General features: G+C 50.6%; 6 protein-coding genes across 8 annotated transcripts; 3 read left to right on the forward strand and 3 right to left on the reverse strand.

Annotated features, from left to right (window-relative positions):
* The first annotated feature begins 974 nt into the window (after positions 1 to 974).
* Positions 975 to 3706, forward strand: PV06_08207. Of its 2 annotated transcripts, XM_016409516.1 has the most exons (3): positions 975 to 1355; positions 1451 to 1573; positions 1650 to 3706. In XM_016409516.1, exons 1-3 carry the CDS (start codon positions 1103 to 1105, stop codon positions 1712 to 1714), a joined length of 441 nt encoding a protein of 146 aa, XP_016259824.1. In that variant the 5' UTR covers positions 975 to 1102; the 3' UTR covers positions 1715 to 3706. The 2 variants fall into 2 exon arrangements, with proteins under 2 accessions (XP_016259824.1, XP_016259825.1); XM_016409517.1 differs by having other exon boundaries at positions 975 to 1573.
* Positions 3627 to 4768, reverse strand: PV06_08208 (uncharacterized protein). Its single transcript, XM_016409518.1, has one exon. It carries the CDS (start codon positions 4521 to 4523, stop codon positions 4221 to 4223), a length of 303 nt encoding a protein of 100 aa, XP_016259826.1. The 5' UTR covers positions 4524 to 4768; the 3' UTR covers positions 3627 to 4220.
* A 760-nt stretch (positions 4769 to 5528) lies between these two features.
* PV06_08209 (uncharacterized protein) lies at positions 5529 to 5925 on the forward strand (the record flags this gene model as incomplete). The annotated part of the gene is made up of 2 exons (XM_016409519.1): positions 5529 to 5853; positions 5909 to 5925. 2 exons carry the CDS (start codon positions 5529 to 5531, stop codon positions 5923 to 5925), a joined length of 342 nt encoding a protein of 113 aa, XP_016259827.1.
* Positions 5926 to 6022: 97 nt separating this feature from the next.
* Positions 6023 to 8630, reverse strand: PV06_08210 (uncharacterized protein). Its single transcript, XM_016409520.1, has 2 exons — positions 8403 to 8630; positions 6023 to 8350 (listed from the first exon to the last, which is right to left on the reverse strand). Exon 2 carries the CDS (start codon positions 7894 to 7896, stop codon positions 7087 to 7089), a length of 810 nt encoding a protein of 269 aa, XP_016259828.1. The 5' UTR covers positions 7897 to 8350; positions 8403 to 8630; the 3' UTR covers positions 6023 to 7086.
* Positions 8631 to 8723: 93 nt separating this feature from the next.
* On the reverse strand, positions 8724 to 15197 carry PV06_08211. Of its 2 annotated transcripts, XM_016409522.1 has the most exons (3): positions 14481 to 15197; positions 9136 to 14426; positions 8724 to 9068 (listed from the first exon to the last, which is right to left on the reverse strand). In XM_016409522.1, exons 1-3 carry the CDS (start codon positions 14771 to 14773, stop codon positions 9037 to 9039), a joined length of 5616 nt encoding a protein of 1871 aa, XP_016259830.1. In that variant the 5' UTR covers positions 14774 to 15197; the 3' UTR covers positions 8724 to 9036. The 2 variants fall into 2 exon arrangements, with proteins under 2 accessions (XP_016259830.1, XP_016259829.1); XM_016409521.1 differs by having other exon boundaries at positions 8724 to 14426.
* A 1342-nt stretch (positions 15198 to 16539) lies between these two features.
* PV06_08212 (uncharacterized protein) lies at positions 16540 to 22592 on the forward strand. The gene is made up of 2 exons (XM_016409523.1): positions 16540 to 20809; positions 20863 to 22592. The coding sequence occupies exons 1-2, from the start codon at positions 16908 to 16910 to the stop codon at positions 22247 to 22249; spliced, it is 5289 nt and encodes a 1762-aa protein (XP_016259831.1). The 5' UTR covers positions 16540 to 16907; the 3' UTR covers positions 22250 to 22592.
* Positions 22593 to 22844: the final 252 nt, after the last annotated feature.

Below are 22844 nucleotides of genomic sequence, written 5' to 3' on the forward strand. Positions count from 1 at the left end.
GTCAAACGCTTCGGCAGGGCTGACAGGATGCTCATTGCTCAACCGTCCGTATCCCGAACCACATCCTCTGCCTCTTCTGTGTGACCAGAATCATTCGAAACCTAGGTCGAGTCATCGATTGGGCCCCCGGTGATGCGATCAACCTTGGAAAGAATACATCGGACCCCGATCCTCGAGGGAAGTTCAGACTGACACCCAGCATCTCATCATCTCAAGGAAATCGTACAGGCGGGCCTCGGTATGGACGTTGTGGAAAAGCACGAGTCTGGAGAGGGAGGGAGAGAGAGAGAGAACATGTCAAATGTGTAGATTGTGGTGCGAGAGTGTAACGCTGGAAATTTCCTGCAAGCAAGGAGGATGTCTGGGGTTCATTCTTTGATATGACACTGGTTGAGGAGACCGGACGGCATCCTCATCGTGGTTCGACTGGCCTCGGTAGTGGTTCTGCTGGCCGTAGATTTCCAACTATGGCAGGGTTTCGTCCATCACCCAATTTCATGATGGAGATAGAAACCCTCATGCGCCAAGTTTCGCAAGAGGAGCTGAGTTCGCGCCGAAGACTCTCACCGATGAGGACTATCAATCTTCTGTGGACGGTTTCACTGGAATGGGGTTATGCACCTGTGAGGGAGGAATTTGTTGTTGTAAGGCCGACTCCGTTGGAGGAGGTGTAAGCCAGTGGGCACCTTTGCCTCGATTTTGGGGCACATTCATACTCATTAATAACAACATGGCATCATCAAACCACGACACAGTGAAGATTGTTTAAACTCACAGTATCTGTTCATTTCGTAGACGCAGCGACATCAACTCGTAGTCTGCCTGACTGGTGGCTATGATTCGCAGTAAGACATCGGCGGGCTTAGGTAAGCTTGAGGCATAGGTGCGAAGATCCCGTCAACCAATCACAACATGTCGAATTTCAAGCTCCATTTGAAGCTCTTCTGCAATCGTAACATTCTCAACTTTTAAAGGCCTCGTTCCCGCAGCACATCCCAGCCCACACGAGTCCTAGAGGTGCAGAGTTGACTTGCATTCTCTTGACAAAGACTTGGTCCTTCCCCTCGATCCGACGCGCCCTGATCCTTTTCGACAAGTCAGAATGGGCATCACAGATTTCTTCTCGGACCTGATGAGTTCAGTGTCCTTTGTGCAAGAGGTCCACGCCGAAGCTCCTGCCGACGACAACGACGACTCCAACGAAGGCGGCGAGGAGGAATCCAAGGACGAAGAGGGTGGTGACGACAAGGAAGAAGGAGGAGACGACGAGACTGGCGAAGGCGACGAAGAAGAAGAAGAGGAGGAGGAGGAGGAAGAGGAGGAACCTGTAGACCCCAAGCCAAAGTTGGAAGAGGGTACGTTCCATCATTCGCGCCGACGCCGGATGTACACAATGGCGGCAGTTCAAAAGATACCGACATGCTAACCCTTTTCCCTTGCGTTCCCGTAGACTGCGCCCGATCCGCCCAATGTTCAGGTTACAAGCACCACTACGACGAGTGCGTTGAGCGTGTCACGGCCGCATCCGAGGACGCAGATCACAAGGGACCCAAGGAGGATTGCGTCGAAGAATGTAAGTCCTGCTTTGACGGATCCCGCACCGCATGCGGCTTGCGACAGAATTGGCTGACTTTTGACGAAACCACCAGACTTCCACCTCCAGCATTGCGCCACGCAATGTGCTGCTGCCAAGCTCTTCAAGCAACTGAAGTAAGCCTCCCTCTTGCGACCACTCGACGCCACTCCCTCCCTTTTTCCTCCGGTTCGAAACCTTTGCGGAACGATGCGGAAAGGACAACATGAGGGAGACGGGAGGATCGTTGGTCAGTCAAGAAGAATGAACCCTTGTGTGCGTGATGAGTGCGAGTCCAAGTGGGAATCTAGATCAAATCCCTCGTTACGTTTCGACATGATACACTGAAGATGGCACTTGTTGCGTGTGCTTGGGAACCAGCGGCGGCGGTGTTTTCGGTGCCGGGGGACAACCGTTTCTCAAGAACCTACCTACCTACCTGGTACAGTATTTGACAAAACAAAAGCACCACTGAGACAATCCACATACTTTGACCCCCCTTGTACAGCTACCTATCTACTTGTCAAATAAGAAGAATCCATCAGAAATACAATACAACTGAAAAGACTTTGGTTTTGTTGCACACACTGAATCTTCTCACCAGACGTTCCGTACCGAAGGAGTATCCGTAGAAAGCGTGGTGACATACCTTATATCTATCTAGGATCCCTGCACAACACTCTCAAAGAGCCATTTGCTCAGCAAGAGTCTCTGGTTGGCTTCTCCTTATGCTGATCACGTGTGGAAATAGCACATCAAAGACAACGGGCGCAGGCAAACAGAGGCTCAAAGCACAACACATTAGCGAGCACGTCCACATCCCTTCAGGAAGCATGTCGCCAACTCTTCACAGGTTTCTGATAAGGGGAGAAACAATGATCCTATGACACAAATCAAAGCCTCCTCACTCACACCGCCCAGATCCATCGAATCGATTTGACTCCCACCGCAGGCCGAAACAATGCTTTGATGCTCTCGGGCGCAAAAGAAGGAGAAGAAAATGAAGACAGTGGAATAAACCAAAAACAGGCAAGAGGCATCTACTGGCAATCTTCACGCTTGAGAGAACTCCATGCGGGCCCAAGCTCAATGATGTCCACGGGAGACACCGCCCATGATGCTCCTCTTTCAAGAGCACTCGCCCCTACAAAAGTCACAATTCCAGGAACAGAACAGACTCGGCGAACCTCGGTCTCACGAGCTTCAATATTATGAGCGTCCATCCTCCGCCTAGACAACCAATGCGCCAATGCAAACGATAGCAGAACCAGCGAATACCTTCGATGGACACAGCCTCAGACGCTCATGCAAACATTGGCACAGAAACTGTGCAGATCATACCTAGCAAAGAGTCGAAATCTGCGGCATAACTCCCGAGGCCTTAAAGGAGGCGATGAACCCTAGAAACACCATACTATCGCAGCCAGATGGATAGCCCACTAGATCGACTTTTCTCGGGAGACTCACACCCAAGTCGAAGAGCACGAGAAATGCTAAACAAGCACACCGTCTAGCCGCGGGTGACGCCTACGACTAAACACGACCACGCCGGCAGAGGACGCTATCAGGGAACAGGCTACCATCGATTTCCCAGCACTGTGTTTCTACCAGGGGGGAAGAGGAAAATGATGTTCATATTGGCGCCAACTGTATGTCCAGGGTACATGCGTTGACGAAAGGCATCAAGAATCACACGGGAACGTCAATCATGTTGACGGCGTCCAGTGCTGGACGGATGTTGACTGAACCGGGAGGGACCACGGGGCGTGTGATGTAGAAGACAGGACCTACGGTTGGTAACCTTTGTCTTCCCACGGACTGGTATTGGCATTGTAATGTATGTGAGCTCCATGTGCAGATGGACTAGGAGGGCATTTGGATCAAGGAGCTCGAGGAGGGTTGGCCTTTGTGAGAACTTGGACCGACAACATCAAGAACCTTTGTGATTCGAAACAGTTGGGCCACCTTGATATTCTTGGACTATGTGTCTAGCGATCTTTATTCATTCAACACCATTGCAGTTATGATTCCCTTCAAGAGTATTAACTATACCCGCAGCCACACAGTGTTGGAAGACGTCGCTGTCTTCCAAAAGAAGCCCTGATAGCTAATTGTCGATATACTCGACTGGAGGCCAAGTGGTGTTCAAATCCTAATGAGTCTCGGTTGTGCTAACGTTGGGCGCTCTTGATTCGGAACTCATTGTGTCTATCAATATCAAGTGCAAGGAGGCCCTCAAGATCATCTCACACACATGTGTAGGGTGGTTGCTTTAGGACGAGTTGCGAAAAAAGGAAGGCACTCGTTTCCCTCCGGGTCCATGTCTCCCTCCTTTCCCTTTTACTCAATCATCCCCTCCCTCTTCTTTTCTCTCTCCCAGAGACCGCCAACAACAAGAATTGGGAAATGTTACCAGTTTCTATTCTGTTCTTCTATTCTGTTCAACTCTATTCTTCTTCTATTTATAACACATCATATCTATTCCTCGATCCCTCCCCACTTCCTTTGGGCATGGTCACGTACAAAACCCCCGACACAATGGCACCTGCTCCATCCTGAGTACGTGACCGTGCCCAAAGGAAATGGGAAAGGCTCTATAAATCCTCACCACTCGAGATCTGCTTCCTCGCCGACAACAAGCTCCAAATCAGATTTGTTCAGTCCTCCCAGTCCCAGTGGACAGCTGCTGCTCGACCCTCGGAATTCTGCCGGGAGTCAAACTTCCCAGAAATCCGATAGCTTTTCGACAGTCAATGACGATCCAAAAGAAAACCTCTGGCGAGTGACACGGGATGGAAATGAGCGAAGAACACGCCGTCGAAAGCAGTGACGAGGAGGACACCATGTCTCCTAGTGGCGATGAGGACGAGGGGGACGTCATATCTGCCAATGGCGTTAAACATGCGGAGGACATTGTACCTCCCAGCGGTGACAAAGACAAGGAGAACATTGTCCCTCTTAGCAGCGATCTTGACAAGGAGGACGTTATGCCTCCCACTAGCGATGAAGACGAGACGACTAGGGGTTGCTCAGAACGACGACCAAATTCAACTGAGGACCCAGCGCCCTACTCAATGGATGTCGGGAGTTAGCATGACAACATTGTTCACGGCTCGAGCGCGATGACATCGACTTGTCGCTGGTCTCGATGATAAGACATTCGTCTCCGGGACCTCTTATCTTAATCAGTAGGCCGATTACGTTTGATAAAGAAACATGGAAGGCATTCTCAAGTCGTCTTCTCTGCGACTATGGCTCGACGGAAGGGCCAATAGGAAGAATCACCATGCTAATAGTGGCCTTCAAGTGCCGTGCTTCCCGAGTGCCAATCGATGAATGTTGATAAAGATAGAGAATCCTCTGCTCTCTCCATCGGTCTTGTATCCATACCTCCTAAGCGACAGTTCTCTTCGTATACCCTGAAGATCTCTGACGTCAATGCAGACTGATCGAGTATGCGTCACTTATATGTGTGTTCGTTTCGTCTCGGTCTCTATGTATCGAGAGACGGCACAAAGGACGCGTCAACTTATTCCCTCTCATCCAAACACTTGGCCGAATGCGAATGAGTCGTGAGGGATGTCGTAATCGATTTCTATTATTATCTCTCTCGAGACCCTTCGTTTCTACCCACGCTTCTTAATCGTGCCGATCGAGGCAGTGAGAAGCCAGGGCCCAACTCCTTTGCTTCTCTGCATTCATTACCCCTCAGTCGTTGTTCACTTCCCCCCCTCGCTACAAGCTTTTGCTAAGCCTCAAAGCCTATTCCTTCATCAATTGTCTCAATAGTTGGGTAGATATTTCCCTCAAAGCACAACTATTTTAAACAGGGAAATTCCCAGTATATGGTCTGTAATCAGTCACTTAACAAATACAGCGAGTCAAAGCACTTTGTTATCAATTATTCATCTCATCTCATCTCATCTCATCTCACTTCCGACTCCCCAACTTCACAATGTCCAATGACAAGCCCGTCCAAAAACAGGAGTCTCTCTTGTCCAAATTCTTTCGCAGAAAGTCCAGTGTCGGTGCCGACGCCGCCGAGACCGCGTCCATGACGTCGACAGCGCCCCTCGTGGACAAGGACAACACCGCCCCGTTCAAATCGACATCCAAGGAAGAACAAGACTCCTTTAACGAGTTGATGAATCGGGCCAAGACGATGAGCCCAGAAGAATTCCAGATGTACCTCAAAAACTACAAGGAAGAGAACGAGGCCATTTACCGCAAACTTGGAGGCGGTATCACGGGCGGCGAGTGGATCTGGAGAGATCCCAAAGGTAAATGCCATGTAAACCCAGAGACGAGTTTTGGTGCTAATCATCTACACTGTAGCCTTTGGACCGCTGTGAGCGAGTCACAGAATTCTCCGAAAAGGAGTTTCTCTGTTCGAACTCGACAAGTTTATTGATTATAAAGCGAATAAAGCGACGTCGATTACGAAATATACAAGTGTTGAATCGAATGATTTTATGTCACATTCAGCTAAATGGCTTCAACGCGAAAATGTAGCTTTGTATGATCTAAAGGAGTATAGGAGTCGAGATTGAAATGCGCCAGTCAGACTATATCGTCTGCATTTCCTGACTCTTCTCGCTTGTTCTGCCATCTTCAGTGCCATCGATTCTTTCCCGACCTACGGCTTAATCCGGCCACATTAGGTTGGTCTCCTCCATAAACCAGTCGTCCGACGAAGCTGTTGTTCACGTTGAAGGATGAGCCCACTGGTCTAACTTTGATCTCTGGATCACCGAGCGTGCCGATCCACGAGTCGCGGACTCTGCCGAACACCGGTGATTACCATGCACTGCTCCTACGCAAACGACCCTGTTTGCATGTGCATGAGGCAACACAAGCACCATGGAAGCTTCTGCGCAATGCTGGTACTGCGAGACAGGAGGGGGGAGCTTCTCCTACTTCATGACTCCTCAGTGAAAGTGGACAAAGTGTTTTGTGCTTGAGCAGATGAGCCATGTCGGAGTGGAGCACAACTCGGCCGATGGCACGGGGTTCATCGCCTCAAGTTGGCTGCTCAGTGGTGCTCAAGACCGTACGATGCACCTTGAGGTGAACGACAACAGTATATCCAGACCCGAGTGACCCTCAGTAACCTGTGGACACGAGGAAGGGGTCGGGGCTGGCACTGTGTCTGGCAATTGGGCCCCCGGTCCTTCTCGAACGATGAGAGTACGCCCAAGGCCCCTCGGCCACGAATGCGACTGTTCGAGCACACGGACACACCAAAGGACGAGCCCGAAGGTACACCCTCTCCTGAACCGGTCGCAATGAGACTCTCATCGATCCCGCCGGCAGTCGTCGGCACCGGCGTCAACGCAACACCCACCAAGGTCATCCTCGACAATGACTGGAGTCCGGTTGGGTTCATTCCGTCCCTCAGGGCCCTCGACGCCGGCTGGGACCGTGCTCGGTCTCGTGGGTGATACGGCAGACTCCTGGGCTCTTCAAACAACAGTCTGCGCGGCCTTGCCGCCTTGGAAGTCGGCAATCTGTCATCACATATCCCCGTCTACCCAAGGGGGGCTGACTGACTGCCCACTCCTCGACACACCGGAGCTCTTCCAAGCTTGGGGGGGATGTGCACGGCGGCTCACCATGGCAAGGGGGCATTCGCACCAGAAAATCTCACGGCCGAGGCCGCCGGGAGCGATCCGACTTCTGGCAATCCCGATCGGGTGGTCAAAGCTGCCTCCCTCTCGAGGGATGCCCGAACACCGCGCTCGCCAGGCACTCCAGGTGCCGTCTGGATGATCGAGCAGGTCAACAAGTATCCCGGAGGGGTTGCGGTTTATGCCGGAGGGGCCTTGACCAACATCGCCCTCGCCGTGCGCGCAGAGCCGAGATTCGCCTCGCGGACAAGAGGTCTCGTCGTCATGGGTGGACACATCGACACGAATTTGCTGCACAAGTGACTGGAAGTGTGTCTTGCAAGCCGACGTGAATTCGGATGCATGTCCCTCGTTTGTTGCTGGAGCGTGAGAAGCCACATCATCACGCAAAGCCCGCCGGCTGGCCGAATGAATGACTGACCGAACGTGGGTTTGGTCGAGCAATTTGACGATCGATCCGGAGGCATCAAAGATTGCGTCGACGGCCGACTTTCCAAACATCAGTAAGCTTGACCTTCTCAGTCGCGCCGTGAGACCCGGTGTCAAGGCAACAGGCCTCCAGAAGAGCCGAACCCAGACTCTACCAACGCAGCCATTGTCGGGAACGCCGCGAGTCAGGAATACCCGACGCGAGCATGTTGGCACGGGGTCTCCGAGGTCCAGACCCCCTACACCGAGCTCGCGCACGAGTATCATGGGACTCGGTTCCCTTTCTGGGAAGAGACGGCCATGCTTGCGGTTTTGGATGCCGCCAACGTCTTGAACTCGACGAGTTGCAAGTCTGTGCCTCTCCCGGACCCCTGCACTCGTTCCGACTCCGTCGCAAAGCCCTGTACGCGCAGTTGACTCACGAGACACGGATGTACTGTAGTCTACCTCGACGTTGACACAGCACCGTCAAGCCCATCTTACGGAAACATACACGCATATCAGCAAGCGCTGATGCCGCGGAGCCAGAAGCTACAGAAGGCCACGTACGTGTTGGGGGTGGACGCGCCGAAGCTTCGCGACGACAACAAAAAGTCGTTGCAGCATCCCAAGAGTTGTGCGGATTCGTGAAATCAACAATGACGACTCAACTTTCTCACGCGTGGTGACAGGACGGGGGGAACGCTTTGATGGAAGAAGGCGAAATTTGAATTGTATCCCACTAGGGTAATCGTCAGCCAGGACCACGTACAGTATTACTGTAACCGTCATGCCTCTTGTCTCGGTTCACAGTGTTGATATGCAATCTCGGTCTTGAAGTAATAAATAGTACTCAACACAGGAATCAAAGTCATTGGAGGGTCAAGGGTATTCAGACTACCCGAGCAAGTGACGCCCTCGAGGATAGAACGAATAGACTTGATGTAAAAAAACGTCGCAAGAGTTGAATGCAAAAAAAGGAACCTTCTCACACACTTCCGAGGGGAAGTGGATTCAGTCAGTAGGTGGTGCTTTGGCTTTTAATCACAGAATTCCGTAACTCGACCTTTTATTTTGGCGGAATAAAATACGCAGGAATCGAAGACACTGGACAGTTCTGTACGCGTCAAATGTGTTTTCTCAGATCTTGTGATTTATTGTTACCCATGCACTAGACACGATGAGACTTTCTTTTTGCCAAAAGCGAGCCCTGAAGATATGCCACAAAAGCCCTCCACATTCTTTTAATTTGTATGGACCTCATTACACACCGTCCGTCTAGATTTTCTACCTTTCACTGAGGGAGGAAACAAACACCTCACGTTCGCCGGCAGATTCTCTGGCTGCCTGCCTAAACCCCCCTATATGTTACAAGATCGAAACCCCGGGGAACGCTAACTGACACACGTACGAAACGCAAAAGGATCATCACAGTTGGCCGGATAGAATGGCCTCGGTTGCTGCGGGGAAGAAAAAACGGTCAGTATCAAAATCGTCGACAATACCGTCCAGATGGGATTGACTTACCACTTCCAATGTATGCTCTCTTGACGTCAAGGTTGACGTTGAACCTACGCTCCAGCTCCAACTTGATGCCCTTCTTGGTTACGGTCATGAGGTCTGCCGTCTTCAAAACCTCTCGAATCTCGTTCAGAATCATGTCGTCGGTGGGCAGGCCGGTCAGGTCGGCCATCTCCATGTCGGCGACAGAACGGCCGCTGGGCAGCATCTCGGAGGGGGCCAGTGACATGCGCGACTGGTTATAACCGCCTCCGTAGACCGACTGATGCATGTCGAGCTGAGAAACGGACCTCGAGGTCGGCATGAGATGTTGTGTGTCGTAGCCGCCACCGTAAACTGAGCCGGCGGGATAGTAAGACTTGGTCCCGTAGCTGTATCCCGATATCTCGGATTTGGCGTCGTCCCGTTGAGTCTGAGCGTCCCAAAGTTCCGCTTGGTACTCTTCCCACTTCTTCTTGGGGATGGAGTCAGGGTCGAACTTGCCTTCGTCCGAAATGACAATCTGCTTGCCCTTCTCACCAGTCACGAGACGAGTGTTGCCCCAGCTGAAGTCGTCCATGTGCCAGAAGGCGTACAACGGCAGGCCCAAAGAGAAGACAGGCATGGCAAGGATATACACAATCATCCAACCAATCATTTCCCACTTTCGTCGCAGGATGAAGATGATGGCTTGAAGACCGTAGATGGCACCGAGCAAGATGAAGGCCGTTATGGGTATAACACTCGATGAGGTTGCGAGGAGGACAATCAGGTATACAATGTATGCGACTGTGACTGGTGCCACGATGGTCGACAACAGGTCCAAGAAGACAACAAATCTCATACTGAAACAGCAGAAACCACAGAGTTGTTGCAACGGAATGAGCTCGATCAGGTTGTGCACTGTACTGTTAATCCAGCGTCGTCTCTGGGACATGAAGACCTTCCAGCTGTCGGGCGCAATAGTCCAGGCATGTGCATGAAAGATGTACTTGGTCTTATACTTCGCGTGATACTTCATAAGCAGGGTGGTCAAGTATCTATCTTCTCCCAAATGGAGCAAGTTTTTCATGTGTAGAGTGTCGACTCGAATCTCGGAATAGTCGTTGATGATTTCCTTACTGACGAAAAGAGGCTTGCCAGTCTCGGCAGCTCGAATGCGATACATGGTGAAGCAGCCAGGCAAGCATGTCACCGATCCAAACAACGATTCGAAGGCCTTTGTCAGATTGTGCGAGATGTAGTACTCGTAAACCTGGATCATAGTGATGAACGACGACTTGGCGTTGCTGAGCGACGTCTCTCCGCAGACACCTATCAGTCGTGTGTCGCGCAAGAACGCCGAAACCATGCGCGTAGCCGAATCTGGCGCCACAACAGTATCAGCATCGATTTGGAGCATGAACTCATAGAATGTGGGATTGACACCAATAATGTTGCGGATATGGTGATGCATCTCAAGCTCTAGAGGGCTCATGGGTAGGTTATAGTGAACACGATTCAGAAATCGCATAATGACCATCTGGGAGTCACGCTTGCCTCTGTTGCCGGGCTTCGAGACTTCTGAAGGTTTGCCAACCTTGACCACGACCAAGAAGGGCACAATATGTCCTTGGACCTCGTACAGTCCAGAATACACTTTACCCATATTGTGTTGTTTCATGCCTTCTCCAAGAGATTCAAAGCTAAGTGGCTCGGGATCGACTGTCTCGGAAACACCTAGGATATCCAGCACAATGCGAGGTGTGGGTCGGTCGTTGCCTTGACCGATAATCATGCCGTCGCAGACCACGATGAGCAATTTGCGTTTGTCGTCATATCGCATGCGAGCAGCAGAATCAATAGCTCGTCGAAGCGAATCTTCGTCCTCGGTGTATGCGGGAACCTGGCAGATAACAAACTTATCCAGGTTTTCGGGTATATTCCGACCACCAAACTGTAGTGCCGCAAAGAACTTGAAACCGATGACACTGCAAAGCAAGATCGACACAGCGAGCAGGATGTACCGTGCGAATAGACACTGCGTGGAGTTTCGAGTATCTGTAACTCCTACGAAGAACAGATTGTCGAGGCACAGTTGCATTCGTTGCCTCATCCCGGAATCGATTTGAAGTGCATTCCAGTACTTGGTGACATCGTGGCCAGCTCTTTGTGTGAAGAGATCCACAACGAGAGAATCCATGAAATCGGTGTCGACGTTGCTAGGAACCTGTTCACCTGGCGCGGCTTTTGCACTCCGCCCCCCTTGGTTGTAGGTGGTGAAATCGTAGACCCGGTTATTAAGGATCGCAATCGACTTTTGTTTCGAGGCCAATGTCTTCACGTATTGAGGAGTATATCCAACATTGCCTTTCTTATAATTGGATTTGAGCATCATCATTTGCTCGAAAAACCAATCGGGCCGAGAATCATTGGTGAAGGCGCGGAAATCGTGGTAACGCCTGTTGGGGTCTGTTGTGCTGATGACGTTTGCAGATCCGGACACATTTGTAGAGGTGTAATCGAGTTGCACAGTGGGATCAATACTTCCATCCTTGCCTTGGCAAAGAGCTGAAACCTGGACAGGGAACAGACCAGTGGCGTCAAGACCGGCATACTTCTCGAGCGAGCTTGAAGGCACAATGCTTGGATAATGGCTGGGGATGAAAGCGCCAAGATCCAAAACAACGCCCCGAATGGACACATATGAGCTGTGTTTCCCCTTGCCATCATGAGACGAAAGTTCCGCAGCTGAATAAACGTCTTGCTTCGGACAGATGAGTTGCGGAAATACAATGATGAAGAAGACCACGAAGCCACAGCTTAGCCAGATAAGAAGATTGATGGCGAACTTCTCTCGCCAGGCGATCCTGACGTCTTTACGTTTCATTTGGCCAACCCATTTGATGGAGAAGTCCGGAAGATACCAGGTCAAGAAGTAAACAATTGCAAGCCAGTTCTTTCGGCTTCGGGAGACTGGGACAACGTCGACTTCTTCCATCTTTTTCTTGTTGGCTTTCTCGGCAAGCTCCTCTTTGGTTTCCAGGTTACGGAACATATCACCAGAGTTGAATGCTGAGGCACCCGCGTCAGATTTCGTATCGAGTTCTCGTGAACCGAAATAGCCTCCGCCTTTTCCTTCTTCACCAAAGAAGGAAGAAGGAGTACCTTCGCCAGAAATCAATCTCGCCTTGGAGTCACTGAAAGGGTTCATGCCTGGTGTGTCCGGCCGGGAAAGTGAGGGCACATCGCCGCCAAAATAGGCCGCACTTTGTGAGCCTGTAAGTGCGATACTAGCCCAGCACCTTTCACTGAGGAAAATGCCTGTATTGCCGATTCTTGCTTCATTTCCAGGCCATTGTTTACTATCGAGCACCAGTTGTGCTTTCTCGGCATCGCTTCCAATGACACCATTGTCCACATCGGTGAGACCGAGAAACTCGCCGAAGGGCAGGAAGACACTGAAGTCAGCTATCCGAAGTCTCTGGCTGATTTCGGCAATTCCGTACATCTGAAGTTGCTGTCTGACGCATTTGCTGTCGAACTGGTTGGCGATTCTCCTATCGTTAGGCTTGAGGCAGAACACAAAGTAGTTGTTGACATTTGGCGCAGTAAGGGATTTCGTGATATTGTCCAGAGACGACAGAAATTGTGCTGCGGCACCCTGGGTCAAGCCCATTGCGGTACTTTTAGTTCGCCGGAGTCTTAGGTCTTCACCAACTGGCATCTGTTCCTCCTCTTCTGGTACGGGGGATCGGTCGGCGCGTCGGCTAGCCATCCGACGTAGCTCAGTGTGCTTCCTTCTCGAAACGCTGGGCATTCGAAGAGGCTTAGAGCTAAGCTGGGCTTGGACGATCGCGGTCCTTTCTGCAGGATGGCTGACGGTGGTCAGGGCCTCTTGGCCAAATAAGCTGGCAACGAAATCACTCTTTGTGGCTCGCATCATGTTCATCAAATCTCCAGAAACCACGTCGCCGTTCTCCTCCACCAGCTTGTTCACAGGATAATCAACTTCACCAGCATAATGACGCACTGTGAAGGAAGCCGCAAGGTTGGATGTTGCAAAATTGCTGCCGGGCATCGTGGAGGTGGCACTGCTGACGGTAATAGCCTTGTTCTTGTTTTCGAAGCGCTTGCGAATGCTTTCCAGGAACTGAATATCAGTACGACCTCGCCGAGTCTGATCATCGAGAATAGCCAGAAGACCATTGCCATGCTTGAGAAGACCCCGTACAGCGTCTGAATTATCGAAATAACTTGTCGCTGGGACACTGACTTCTTCACTCTCCAGCGTTTCAGCTGTCTTTTCGAAGAAGCTGTGCAGACAGGTGTTGTAGAGCGATTCGTTTGCAGCATTGTTAAGGAGTTGATCGAGGACCGAACTGGTCGAAGGGGTCTCAACAAAACCTGGGAAGTCGACAATGGAGACAGTGTTGGCCACCGAGTCCTCGGCCGCACAGATGCTCTGGTTGATGTTCTCGATGATATAAGCAACCAGGAGGGAGTATAATGTGGTTGCAAGTTCGTCTGCATTGTCACGGGCACCTTTGGCATCCAACATGACAGTGACACGTTCGCGGTGCAGCGTCTTTGTCTTGTGTCTCAGGCTCTCTTCAAGATCCAAAACGTTCAAACCAAGAAAAGCGGCAACCAGCTCAAGCGTTTCGATGTTTTTGACCACGGTGACCGTCTCACCACCTTCATGGGAGTAGCCACCGCTTTCTTCGGCCGCTGTCAATGTAGCCTGACCCGTACCAAACTCGAGCTGTCCGATATGTAGGATCGCGGCCAAAACTTGACATATTTCCGCAATCTCAGTTCTGGGAAATTCCAGCTTACGGAGAGCTGTCTTGAAATGCTGGAATCCCTCCGTGTCATTCATCCCGACCTTCATTTGTGTGGGATGGCCTAGATATCTCCATCTCTTGTGCGAGACCGAAGCGGATCTACCGAGGCCGGTGCTAGAAGTCGTGATGTTCGTGTGTCCAGTGAGTCCCAGATGTGACTTTTCTGCCGCACTGGTCCCTGCCAGAAGATAGTACAGAACATGGAAACTTCTCTCGCCTGTTGGAACATGAGAGATCCGACCTTTTTCTAAACGATGATTCAACAATTTGCCTCCTATGAGGGTAGGGATGGTAGATGACGCATCGTACTGCAGCTCGTAGAATAGTCCAGCTTTCGAGGCAGTCAGCGTGGTCGTAGTCTTGGTGGTCGTCAAGGTATCGAAAACAAAGGCGGCGAGGGAAAGTCTGTTTGACAGTGGTGTGGACGAAAAGGACAGGAAGGAAGTAAGAAGGTGTGACCGGACCGTCGTCTTGCCAGAGCCGGACTCTCCACTGTCACACAGTTAGTGTCATACGAAATCAGTCAATGAGCCTGCAGATGCATACAAGAAGACGACAGCCTGGTCCTCTGCGCGGCTTCCCAACCTTGCCCAAGCCCTTCGAGCCAGATCTTCAGCCTCCCCATTGGCACTTCCTTCCTTTTCACCATCGGGACCTCGTGTGCTGGAGGTGTAGGTATTTAGGCATATCAAGGCCTGGGAGGAGAGCCTGGCAGTTGGGAGGGAGACGTGAAAACGGCTTGCCAGGTGAGCGGTCAAGTGAGTGTCTGATTGTAAATGTGGAGGTAGAGAGGGCAATGAAGCCTGCGCATGGGCAGGCATGGTCCCCCGAGTCGCCATGAGGACTGAGCAGTATTCCACACGTTGAAGAATGTGAGGATGAGGACCTATACAGCCATTCGTTTGTATGCTGATAGAGTCATCGACATTAAAGTATCCCCAGGGTCGCACGTGCAAGAGGCCGAGTAGTTGTCTCTCCAAACAAACAAGAACGTAATCGTCAGGAGACGGGAGTGCAAGAACGGCGTGGCAACGGCCAGTATCGGAGAATGAAATCAAGAAAGTGAATTATACAGGGACAAAAGTATAGCGAGAGTCGTCGTAAAGTCGTAGCAAACGCTGGAAGTGAGGGCAACTGGTCGAAGTCCAGAAAATCATTTACATTCAGTGAGTGTATGGTGTTGGAAGGAGATTCTGTGTTGAAGGAGCCCCGGCGCAGGCAATTGAGTGGTAATGTCTTTACAATGGCGTAATTTTCGACAGGGGGCGGCGGATCTCCATGACCATCAGGTCCCTCCGGAATTGTTTAAGACCTTGATGGAGCACGTCTCGATGACTGCGCCACCGACCACTTTCTTTAGAACTGACAGTATGAATCTGGCCAAAGCCATATATAGACAGGCATATGTACAATAACGATGCTGCTGAGTCGAGCCTCCAGAGTGACAAGAGACTCGTCATGCTCACCACATATCCTCACGACTTCAAATTTTTGCAGGATCCGTACTCGGTACATCATTATTTTTGTTGACATCAGGGATAGCGCGATGCGAGCTGCCCTGGTTCCCGGCCTAATCGCTCAGGGTGCAGGCCTGCTCCGCAACGCCCTTTGGGCTACCCAATAAGCGACAGCTAGAATGTTCTGAAGTCGTGACGACTGGTTGTCCACTCCCCGAGCGAGCACGGGTCATGCCTGTACTGTAAACAGACCCAGTTTGCGGGAAAATTCATCGAGAGTGGCAACTCTAATGGTTTGTTCCAGTGTGCTCCGTACATACACAGAGGCTTGATTATCCAGGGATGTGTTTTTGTGTCAAGTTGTCTGCCGTGCTCTGCGAGTGTTACACGTGCTCGGTAGAATTTCAAATGGGTCGACCGTGTGCAAACAATCCTTCAGAGCACAGTTGATGGACCACATTCTCGGAATTGAAATGTCATTGCCACACATGAGCCAGGACTGATATAGTATGGTGCTGCTCATGCAGTCATTGTTTCTCGGCCGCAGGCGAGACATGCAGTAAACTGAAGGGTGCCATGAAAAAGACCACCACTGAAATGGAGCGTGCGATCCCCCGGAAGAGGAGTGGAGTGAGAACAAGTGGCCAGCCCACCAGCCTCAGAGGGATCCGGTGCCACTGTAAGGGCGTCGCGTATGAGCTTATATTTTTACCAGCGATGAGCGGCATCTCTGGCCAATGGTCCGTGGATGTTCCTCGGCAACGGCCCCGGACAACGCGAGGCGACACAGAGTGTAGAAACGCTGCAAAAGAGGGAGCTGTTGTCCTTGGGCTTCATTGCAGACATTTGTCAGTTGGTGACCAAGTCGGGATTGGATGATCCTGGGTGTAATGGACTGATGTTGGTACCAGGATTGGAGAGCGACTATTTGATGAGAAGAGATCCTTGTCTTGTTTGGTCTAGGTGTCTCAGGGCCCAAAATCTTGCTTGGGCTAAGATGAGAGAGGCGAAGACATCGCTTTTTTCACGTGCATCTATTTTGGGAGGGCCATCGCAGGCACACATTTTGTTGGTATCTGTATTGTCAGTTGTAATGACGGCGATACATGAAATGCACAGCGACACACTCACTCCCTTCCTTCTGGGACTTCAGTCCTTTTCCTACCTAGACTCATACAAACCACTCTCGTTGTACACTACGCCTTTAATCAGTCTGCTTTCTAACGTGTTGTGCATCTTATACTTGTCTTTCGCTACTTGTTCTGTCTTTCTTCAGCATACCGTACGAACAACTTTGACGATCTGAAACGAATATTTACCGCGATCCCTTTTCGAAGCCTGTATTCTCCATTGGCCTGCCTGCCTTCAACCATAAAGCGAATAGAACTCGAGGGGTGTTGAAAGAGGAGGTTTCTGTTTATACCTTTGAATTCTGGCCTTGTATTCTGGCCTTGGAACATTCTCCTTGAGGCCCTGTCGACAACTTCGCTCGGCAGGGGCACAAGAGGACTTCGACATGGCAAACCGCTACTCTACCTACTCGAACAACTCCTCTCAAGTTGGTGCTGTGCGATCCCCAGCCGAACAGTCTACACAAGTCTCGACAACAACGCTGCTGAATGCATTGCATACTATCTATGCCTCTGGTCAGACCTATCAACTGGATGCCAGCACGAGTATCGCCGTCAACACTTGGTTGACCGCAACCAATCCAGATGCTCAAGGGAGGTCAGGTGGCGCGGTAGATGCTGAAATTGGCTTCAAGGCTTGGGAGCACGCAAGAAGAAGAGCAGAGGATGCTTGTGTCATACTGGGATCACTCCATCCCTCAACGCCCTCTGTATTACAACCCTTTCTCAGGGTCATTCCTTTGCCTACCCCCAATCTCGCCTTTACCGCCTTGTCAGCATTGCGACCCTTCCTGTCCTGCGTTACTCCCGCAAATTCTGCAACCTATCGCCATTCCGCACTATCAGCAAGATATACAGTCACCCTGTCTGGCACTATTACTGGTTTCTCGTTAGCTCTTTCAGGATCTGGAATTGATGTACAAAATGGCTTGTTGAGAGTGCCTGCGGAGCCCGGCTACCGAGCCTTTGATGTTTTTTACTATCTTCTGACATCCGCTTCTACACCAGCCGAACGGGAGTTTTTGGACCTACAACATCCTTCAAAATACACTCTGTTGAATAGGTCTGGCACCTACGATCCACCCTCCTACCTGCCAACTGGTGATGATGCTGCTGCAGCCGAAGATTTCCGTGGAGCACTGAAGTTGATTGGCATAAAGGGTGCGTCTTTCCGAGGCCTTTTATCATGCCTTGCTGGACTACTGAAACTGGGCGAGACCACTGGGTTTCTCATCGATTCCGATTCACTCGAGGACATTTGCGAAGATGTCGGAGCCCTCATTGGTCTTGAGCCAGAAGTTCTCTTCAACAAATGCAGTGGTGATGACCGCGAGGTACTGATAGCTGGAATGTACGAAGCTCTCGTTGATTGGGTTATTTCCAAAGCGAATGATGCAATCGCCGCGGAGTTGCGAGCAGGTGCACTTACTCCGGATTCAAGCACACAGAATGGCGATGAAGTGAGCCTTTCCGTGGTTGAGGTCCCCGGGGAAGGATTAGCAAAAGCCGTTGCACTCCGCAATGTTTTCGACGATTCCATCGGTATCAATGCTGAAATGAAAGAAGATGGGGTGGAGATTACTCCTGCTGGTCATTCCGTCCTGAAGGAAATGCATTTAGCGGTCTCTGAAGTTGAGGCGGATTTGGGCATCACCAGTGGCCCGTTGAGCCGCGAGAGAGAGCACGATCATGATAGGCGAGAGGGAATCCTACAAAAAATCGGAGCAGAGGCAGAAGATGGAGGATTCCTACACACCTTACTATACCCAGTCGCTGGAGAAGGCCTAAACTTTGGCAAACAAGGTCGCTTTGATTTAGCAACAACCCTGGCGAGCAGCAGAGCTTGGTACCAGCTGTCCATCCATCCTACCGATGACATGCCTGGCACCCTGGCCACCCCATCTTCAGCCACTTCAGCTTGGTCTGCTGCTGCGGTTTCTCGGCAATTGCGCGCATGGAGACTTCCTGAGTGGGCCAACCATCGGAACAGGCAGCTTGACTTTACTGCCGACTTTGATGTTGAAGAATTCGTCACAAGATACTCTCGACTCGGTTGCAAAGATGGCAAAGATGGAATAGAGAGCTTTCTTCTCGAGCGTGGCTGGACGAATGGCGAAGTTGTTATCGGACGTGAACGCGTCTGGATGCGCGAGGCGGCTTGGTGGGAAGCCGAAACAATGCTGGATATGAAAGCCGTGCCTTCAGGCTACGCCGAAGATTCTGCATTCGGTCAGCCTACCAATCCTTTCCTGTCCGGCTACTCTGCCAACCCGCCCAATAACGGAAGTGGGTTTTTCCCTCCGATGGGCGACAACATGAGCCTTCAAGACAGTCGCGAAAACCTTTTCAATCAGGCCGGGGTTGATCGTGCCAAATCAATCGCACCAACAATGGCCCGTACCGTTCAAACGATCGGTGGGGACTATGGACTTGGTCCAAAAGGCGATAGTCAGAAAGACCAGACTTATTATGATGAGTTAGGACGTTATACTGGTGAACTAGATCCCGAGTTTGGCGACCCTCGCAATATCGAGTCCAAAAAAACCTCAAAGGGCAGACAGGTCTGGGTGTCCTTTGTCTGGGCTTTGACATGGTGGATTCCGTCCGTGGCTCTCCGATATATCGGACGGATGAAACGGCCAGATGTTCGAATGGCCTGGCGCGAGAAGGTTGTCCTTGTCTTCTTGATCTTCTTGATCAATGCTGCTATCGTCTTCTACATCGTGGCCGTTGGGCGCCTTTTATGCCCCAATTTCGACAAAGTATGGAACGCCAAAGAGGTGGGATTTCATCAAGGTACCAATGATTACTATGTTAGCATTCGAGGCAGCGTCTACGACATGACCCATTTCTACAAAATCCAGCATAGTGATACGAGCATCCACACCAACGCTGACAACATGATTCCATTCGCTGGACAGAACCTGGACGCCTACTTTCCTCCTCCCCTGAGTCGAGCATGTCCTGGCCTAGATGTTGACGAGTCTGTACAACTGCAGCACAATGACACTTCGGCTGTTCTATACCCTAATGCAGTCCATACCTCCGGTCACCGATACCAGACGGACCAGCAGTCCAAGCTATACAGCTGGAATTGGTATTCCGATGTTTTCTTGCCTTCAGTCAAACAATATTACAAAGGTGATCTGGTGGTCACGCGGGGAAGCGTTCGAAAGCAGGCAGACAACGATCAGAGAATGTGGGTCATCATTGACAAGAAAATCTACGATCTGACCGACTATTTCTACACCCTAAACCTCATGAACAATTTTGGCACCTACAAGTTCTTCCCTGACGAGGTGACCAACCTTTTCAATCAATATCCAGGCACGGATATCACGGACAAGTGGGGGACGACTGCAACTTTCCAAAACAGTCTGAATTGCCTAAACAATGCATTTTACGTTGGCAAGGTTGACTTCCGACAATCTGCTAAGTGCACAGCCAACAACTGGTTCTTGCTTTCCTTTTCCATCCTACTGTGTACTATCATTCTGGCGAAGTTCCTGGCTGCTTTACAATTCGGCTCCAAACGTCGACCAGCAGCCCAGGACAAGTTTGTTATCTGCCAAGTGCCCGCCTACACCGAGGGTGAAGACCATCTCCGAAAATCTCTGGATTCTCTTACGGCTCTTCAATATGACAACAAGAGAAAGCTAATTTGTGTCATATGCGACGGCATGATTGTTGGCGGTGGCAACGATAGGCCTACCCCAAAGATTGTTCTCGATATCCTTGGTGTTGACCCGAAAATAGACCCACCTGCTTTGCCTTTCAGATCTGTTGGTAGTGGAAACGAACAATTGAATTATGGGAAGGTCTACTCAGGTCTGTACGAGTATGAGGGCAATGTTGTTCCCTATATTGTCGTTGTCAAAGTTGGAAAGGAGTCCGAGCAGTCGAAGTCTAAACCTGGCAACCGTGGCAAGCGAGACTCCCAAATTTTGCTCATGCAGTTCTTGAACCGTGTTCACCATAGATCAGCAATGTCGCCATTGGAGCTCGAAATGTTTCACCAGATCAACAACATTATCGGAGTGGATCCAGAGCTGTACGAGTATCTTCTGATGGTCGACGCCGATACCATGGTCAAGGAGGACTCACTCAATCGTCTGGTTGCCGCCTGTGCCGACAATGCAAAGATTGCTGGCATTTGTGGAGAGACAAGCTTGGAAAATGAGGAGCGAAGCTGGTGGACAATGATCCAAGTCTACGAGTACTATATCTCCCATCATCTTGCCAAAGCCTTCGAATCACTCTTTGGTAGCGTGACCTGTTTGCCGGGATGGTGAGTAATGGAGCCTGAATAACCTTGTGCTGCGCCAGCTAACTCGCGAATAGTTTCTGCATGTATCGTCTTCGAACAGCTGACAAAGGTCGACCTCTCATCATCTCGGACAAGGTGATTCAAGAGTATTCTGATTGTGATGTTGACACACTTCACAAGAAGAACCTCTTGTCGCTTGGTGAGGATCGGTTCTTGACGACTTTGATGATGAAGCATTTCCCGGCCATGTCCTACAAATTTGTCCCGGATGCCTGCGCATTGACCGCGGCCCCTGAGACATGGTCGGTGTTACTTTCGCAGAGACGTCGATGGATCAATTCCACCATCCACAACCTTGCGGAACTTGTCTGGTTGAACGACCTCTGTGGTTTCTGTTGCTTCTCGATGAGATTTGTCGTCTTTATCGACCTTTTTGGTACCATTCAACTTCCTGCCACGTGTGTCTACCTCGTCTACCTGATCTACAGAGTGGCAGCTCACCAAGGCGAATTTCCACTCATTTCAATCGTCATGATAGCTACTACTTACGGTCTCCAGGCGTTGATTTTCATCCTGAAAAGGCAATGGCAACACGTAGGCTGGATGATCATCTATGTTCTCGCCTACCCCATTTACAGTTTTATACTGCCCATCTACTCCTTCTGGAATCAAGACAATTTCTCGTGGGGAAACACCAGGATTGTCATTGGGGAAAAGGGAGATAAAAAGGTGGTTGCACTTCAGGACGAAGGATTCGACCCGAGATCGATACCCTTGCAACGATGGGATGACTATGCAGCTTCCAACAATTTACCGGGACGACGTGGTAACAGCGACAATTATCACGAAAAGGGTTTTGAGGCTGGATATACTGATGACCCCAGCATGATGGAAATGGATGACATGCATTCTGTGTATTCCTCCGTCAAGCCGGCGAGCACCATTCTCGCAGGATTCCCGCAGCAACAGCATCCTTTTATGGCACCGCCTCGGTCACCAGCACCGTTCGGGGTGAATAACCGTGCTAGCACGATGACAGGTTTGACCCAATTCAAGGATCAACCCGTCAGCGTTCACGGGCGCAACATGAGCATGATGAGCCTAGGAAGCCAGGCACGTCTGAAATCACCCTCACCAAATCCCTTCCAAGAAAACCCTCGAAGCCCATATCAGAGTGGTTACGGTATTCCACCTTCAATCAGCAGACCTAGTCTGCTTGGCCTGGGGGCCAGTCGGCCAGCATCTACAGTGATGGACTTCCGCACTGTGCCGACGGCCGGGCCTAGCGATCAAGATATGATCGAGGCCATTCGAGCGGTGCTGAGCGAGGTCGACCTCGATACTGTGACGAAGAAACAGGTTCGAGCCCTGGTCGAACAAAGACTACAATGTGAAGTCCCTGCTGGTGAAAGAAGACAATTTTTAGATAGGGCTATTGACAACGAACTGGCGAACATGTAAGGCATTTCTTACTTATAGCAACTAAAAGGCTCAAGGTTGGAGTAATCACAATGGATGAGGAAGCTTCGGCGTTGTCGGTTTCGGAGGGGGCATATCCGTATTTGCTGGTGGAAATGGGGAAAAAGGAAACTATATGTGAGATGATGCACATTCATATATGCGTCGCCATGGCGGAATTGTGGACAATCTCGGCAGATTTATAGCGATATTGCGTGCGTGCATAGGTACGGAGTATCGTGGACTGAGATATAGCCAGGCTCGTGGCGTTGAAAATTCACAGTAATGCTGTTCTTCGTCGTTCTCGAATATATATTCTGATCGAGGCGTTTGAGCGACTGCTGGGCGTTAGTCAAAATCAGTGGGTACATTGCTCCAACTAATTTTTGGTCGAAGTGAGAGAAATGATAGTGATGAAGAACCTATAAGGGAGTAAGTCAGGCCTAAATATTTAGGGCGCTTGACCAATAACTTCGATAAAAGTTTAGGTGGCATTAAGGGGGCTTATAGGGATTAGAGCCTATTATGATAGGCGTGAAAGCCCACCTAGGTAGGTATGGTCATGAAAGTTATTCCTACCTAGAGGGTAGGGAAGGCT

This window comes from Exophiala oligosperma (genome assembly GCF_000835515.1).
Source record: "Exophiala oligosperma strain CBS 72588 unplaced genomic scaffold supercont1.8, whole genome shotgun sequence".
NCBI classification, from domain to species: Eukaryota; Fungi; Ascomycota; class Eurotiomycetes; order Chaetothyriales; family Herpotrichiellaceae; genus Exophiala; species Exophiala oligosperma.

Bases quoted from the DNA above. Each gene is read 5' to 3' on its own strand.
- PV06_08207 (XM_016409516.1), top strand. From the start codon at position 1,103: ATGGGCATCACAGATTTCTTCTCGGACCTGATGAGTTCAGTGTCCTTT. The intron at 1,356-1,450 runs GTACGTTCCATC...GCGTTCCCGTAG, and splicing joins CAAGCCAAAGTTGGAAGAGG to ACTGCGCCCGATCCGCCCAA. The intron at 1,574-1,649 runs GTAAGTCCTGCT...CGAAACCACCAG, and splicing joins GGAGGATTGCGTCGAAGAAT to ACTTCCACCTCCAGCATTGC.
- PV06_08208 (XM_016409518.1), bottom strand. From the start codon at position 4,523: ATGTTCTCCTTGTCTTTGTCACCGCTGGGAGGTACAATGTCCTCCGCA.
- PV06_08210 (XM_016409520.1), bottom strand. From the start codon at position 7,896: ATGATACTCGTGCGCGAGCTCGGTGTAGGGGGTCTGGACCTCGGAGAC.
- PV06_08211 (XM_016409521.1), bottom strand. From the start codon at position 14,773: ATGGCGACTCGGGGGACCATGCCTGCCCATGCGCAGGCTTCATTGCCC. The intron at 14,427-14,480 runs GTATGCATCTGC...ACTGTGTGACAG, and splicing joins GACCAGGCTGTCGTCTTCTT to TGGAGAGTCCGGCTCTGGCA.
- PV06_08212 (XM_016409523.1), top strand. From the start codon at position 16,908: ATGGCAAACCGCTACTCTACCTACTCGAACAACTCCTCTCAAGTTGGT. The intron at 20,810-20,862 runs GTGAGTAATGGA...ACTCGCGAATAG, and splicing joins GTGACCTGTTTGCCGGGATG to TTTCTGCATGTATCGTCTTC.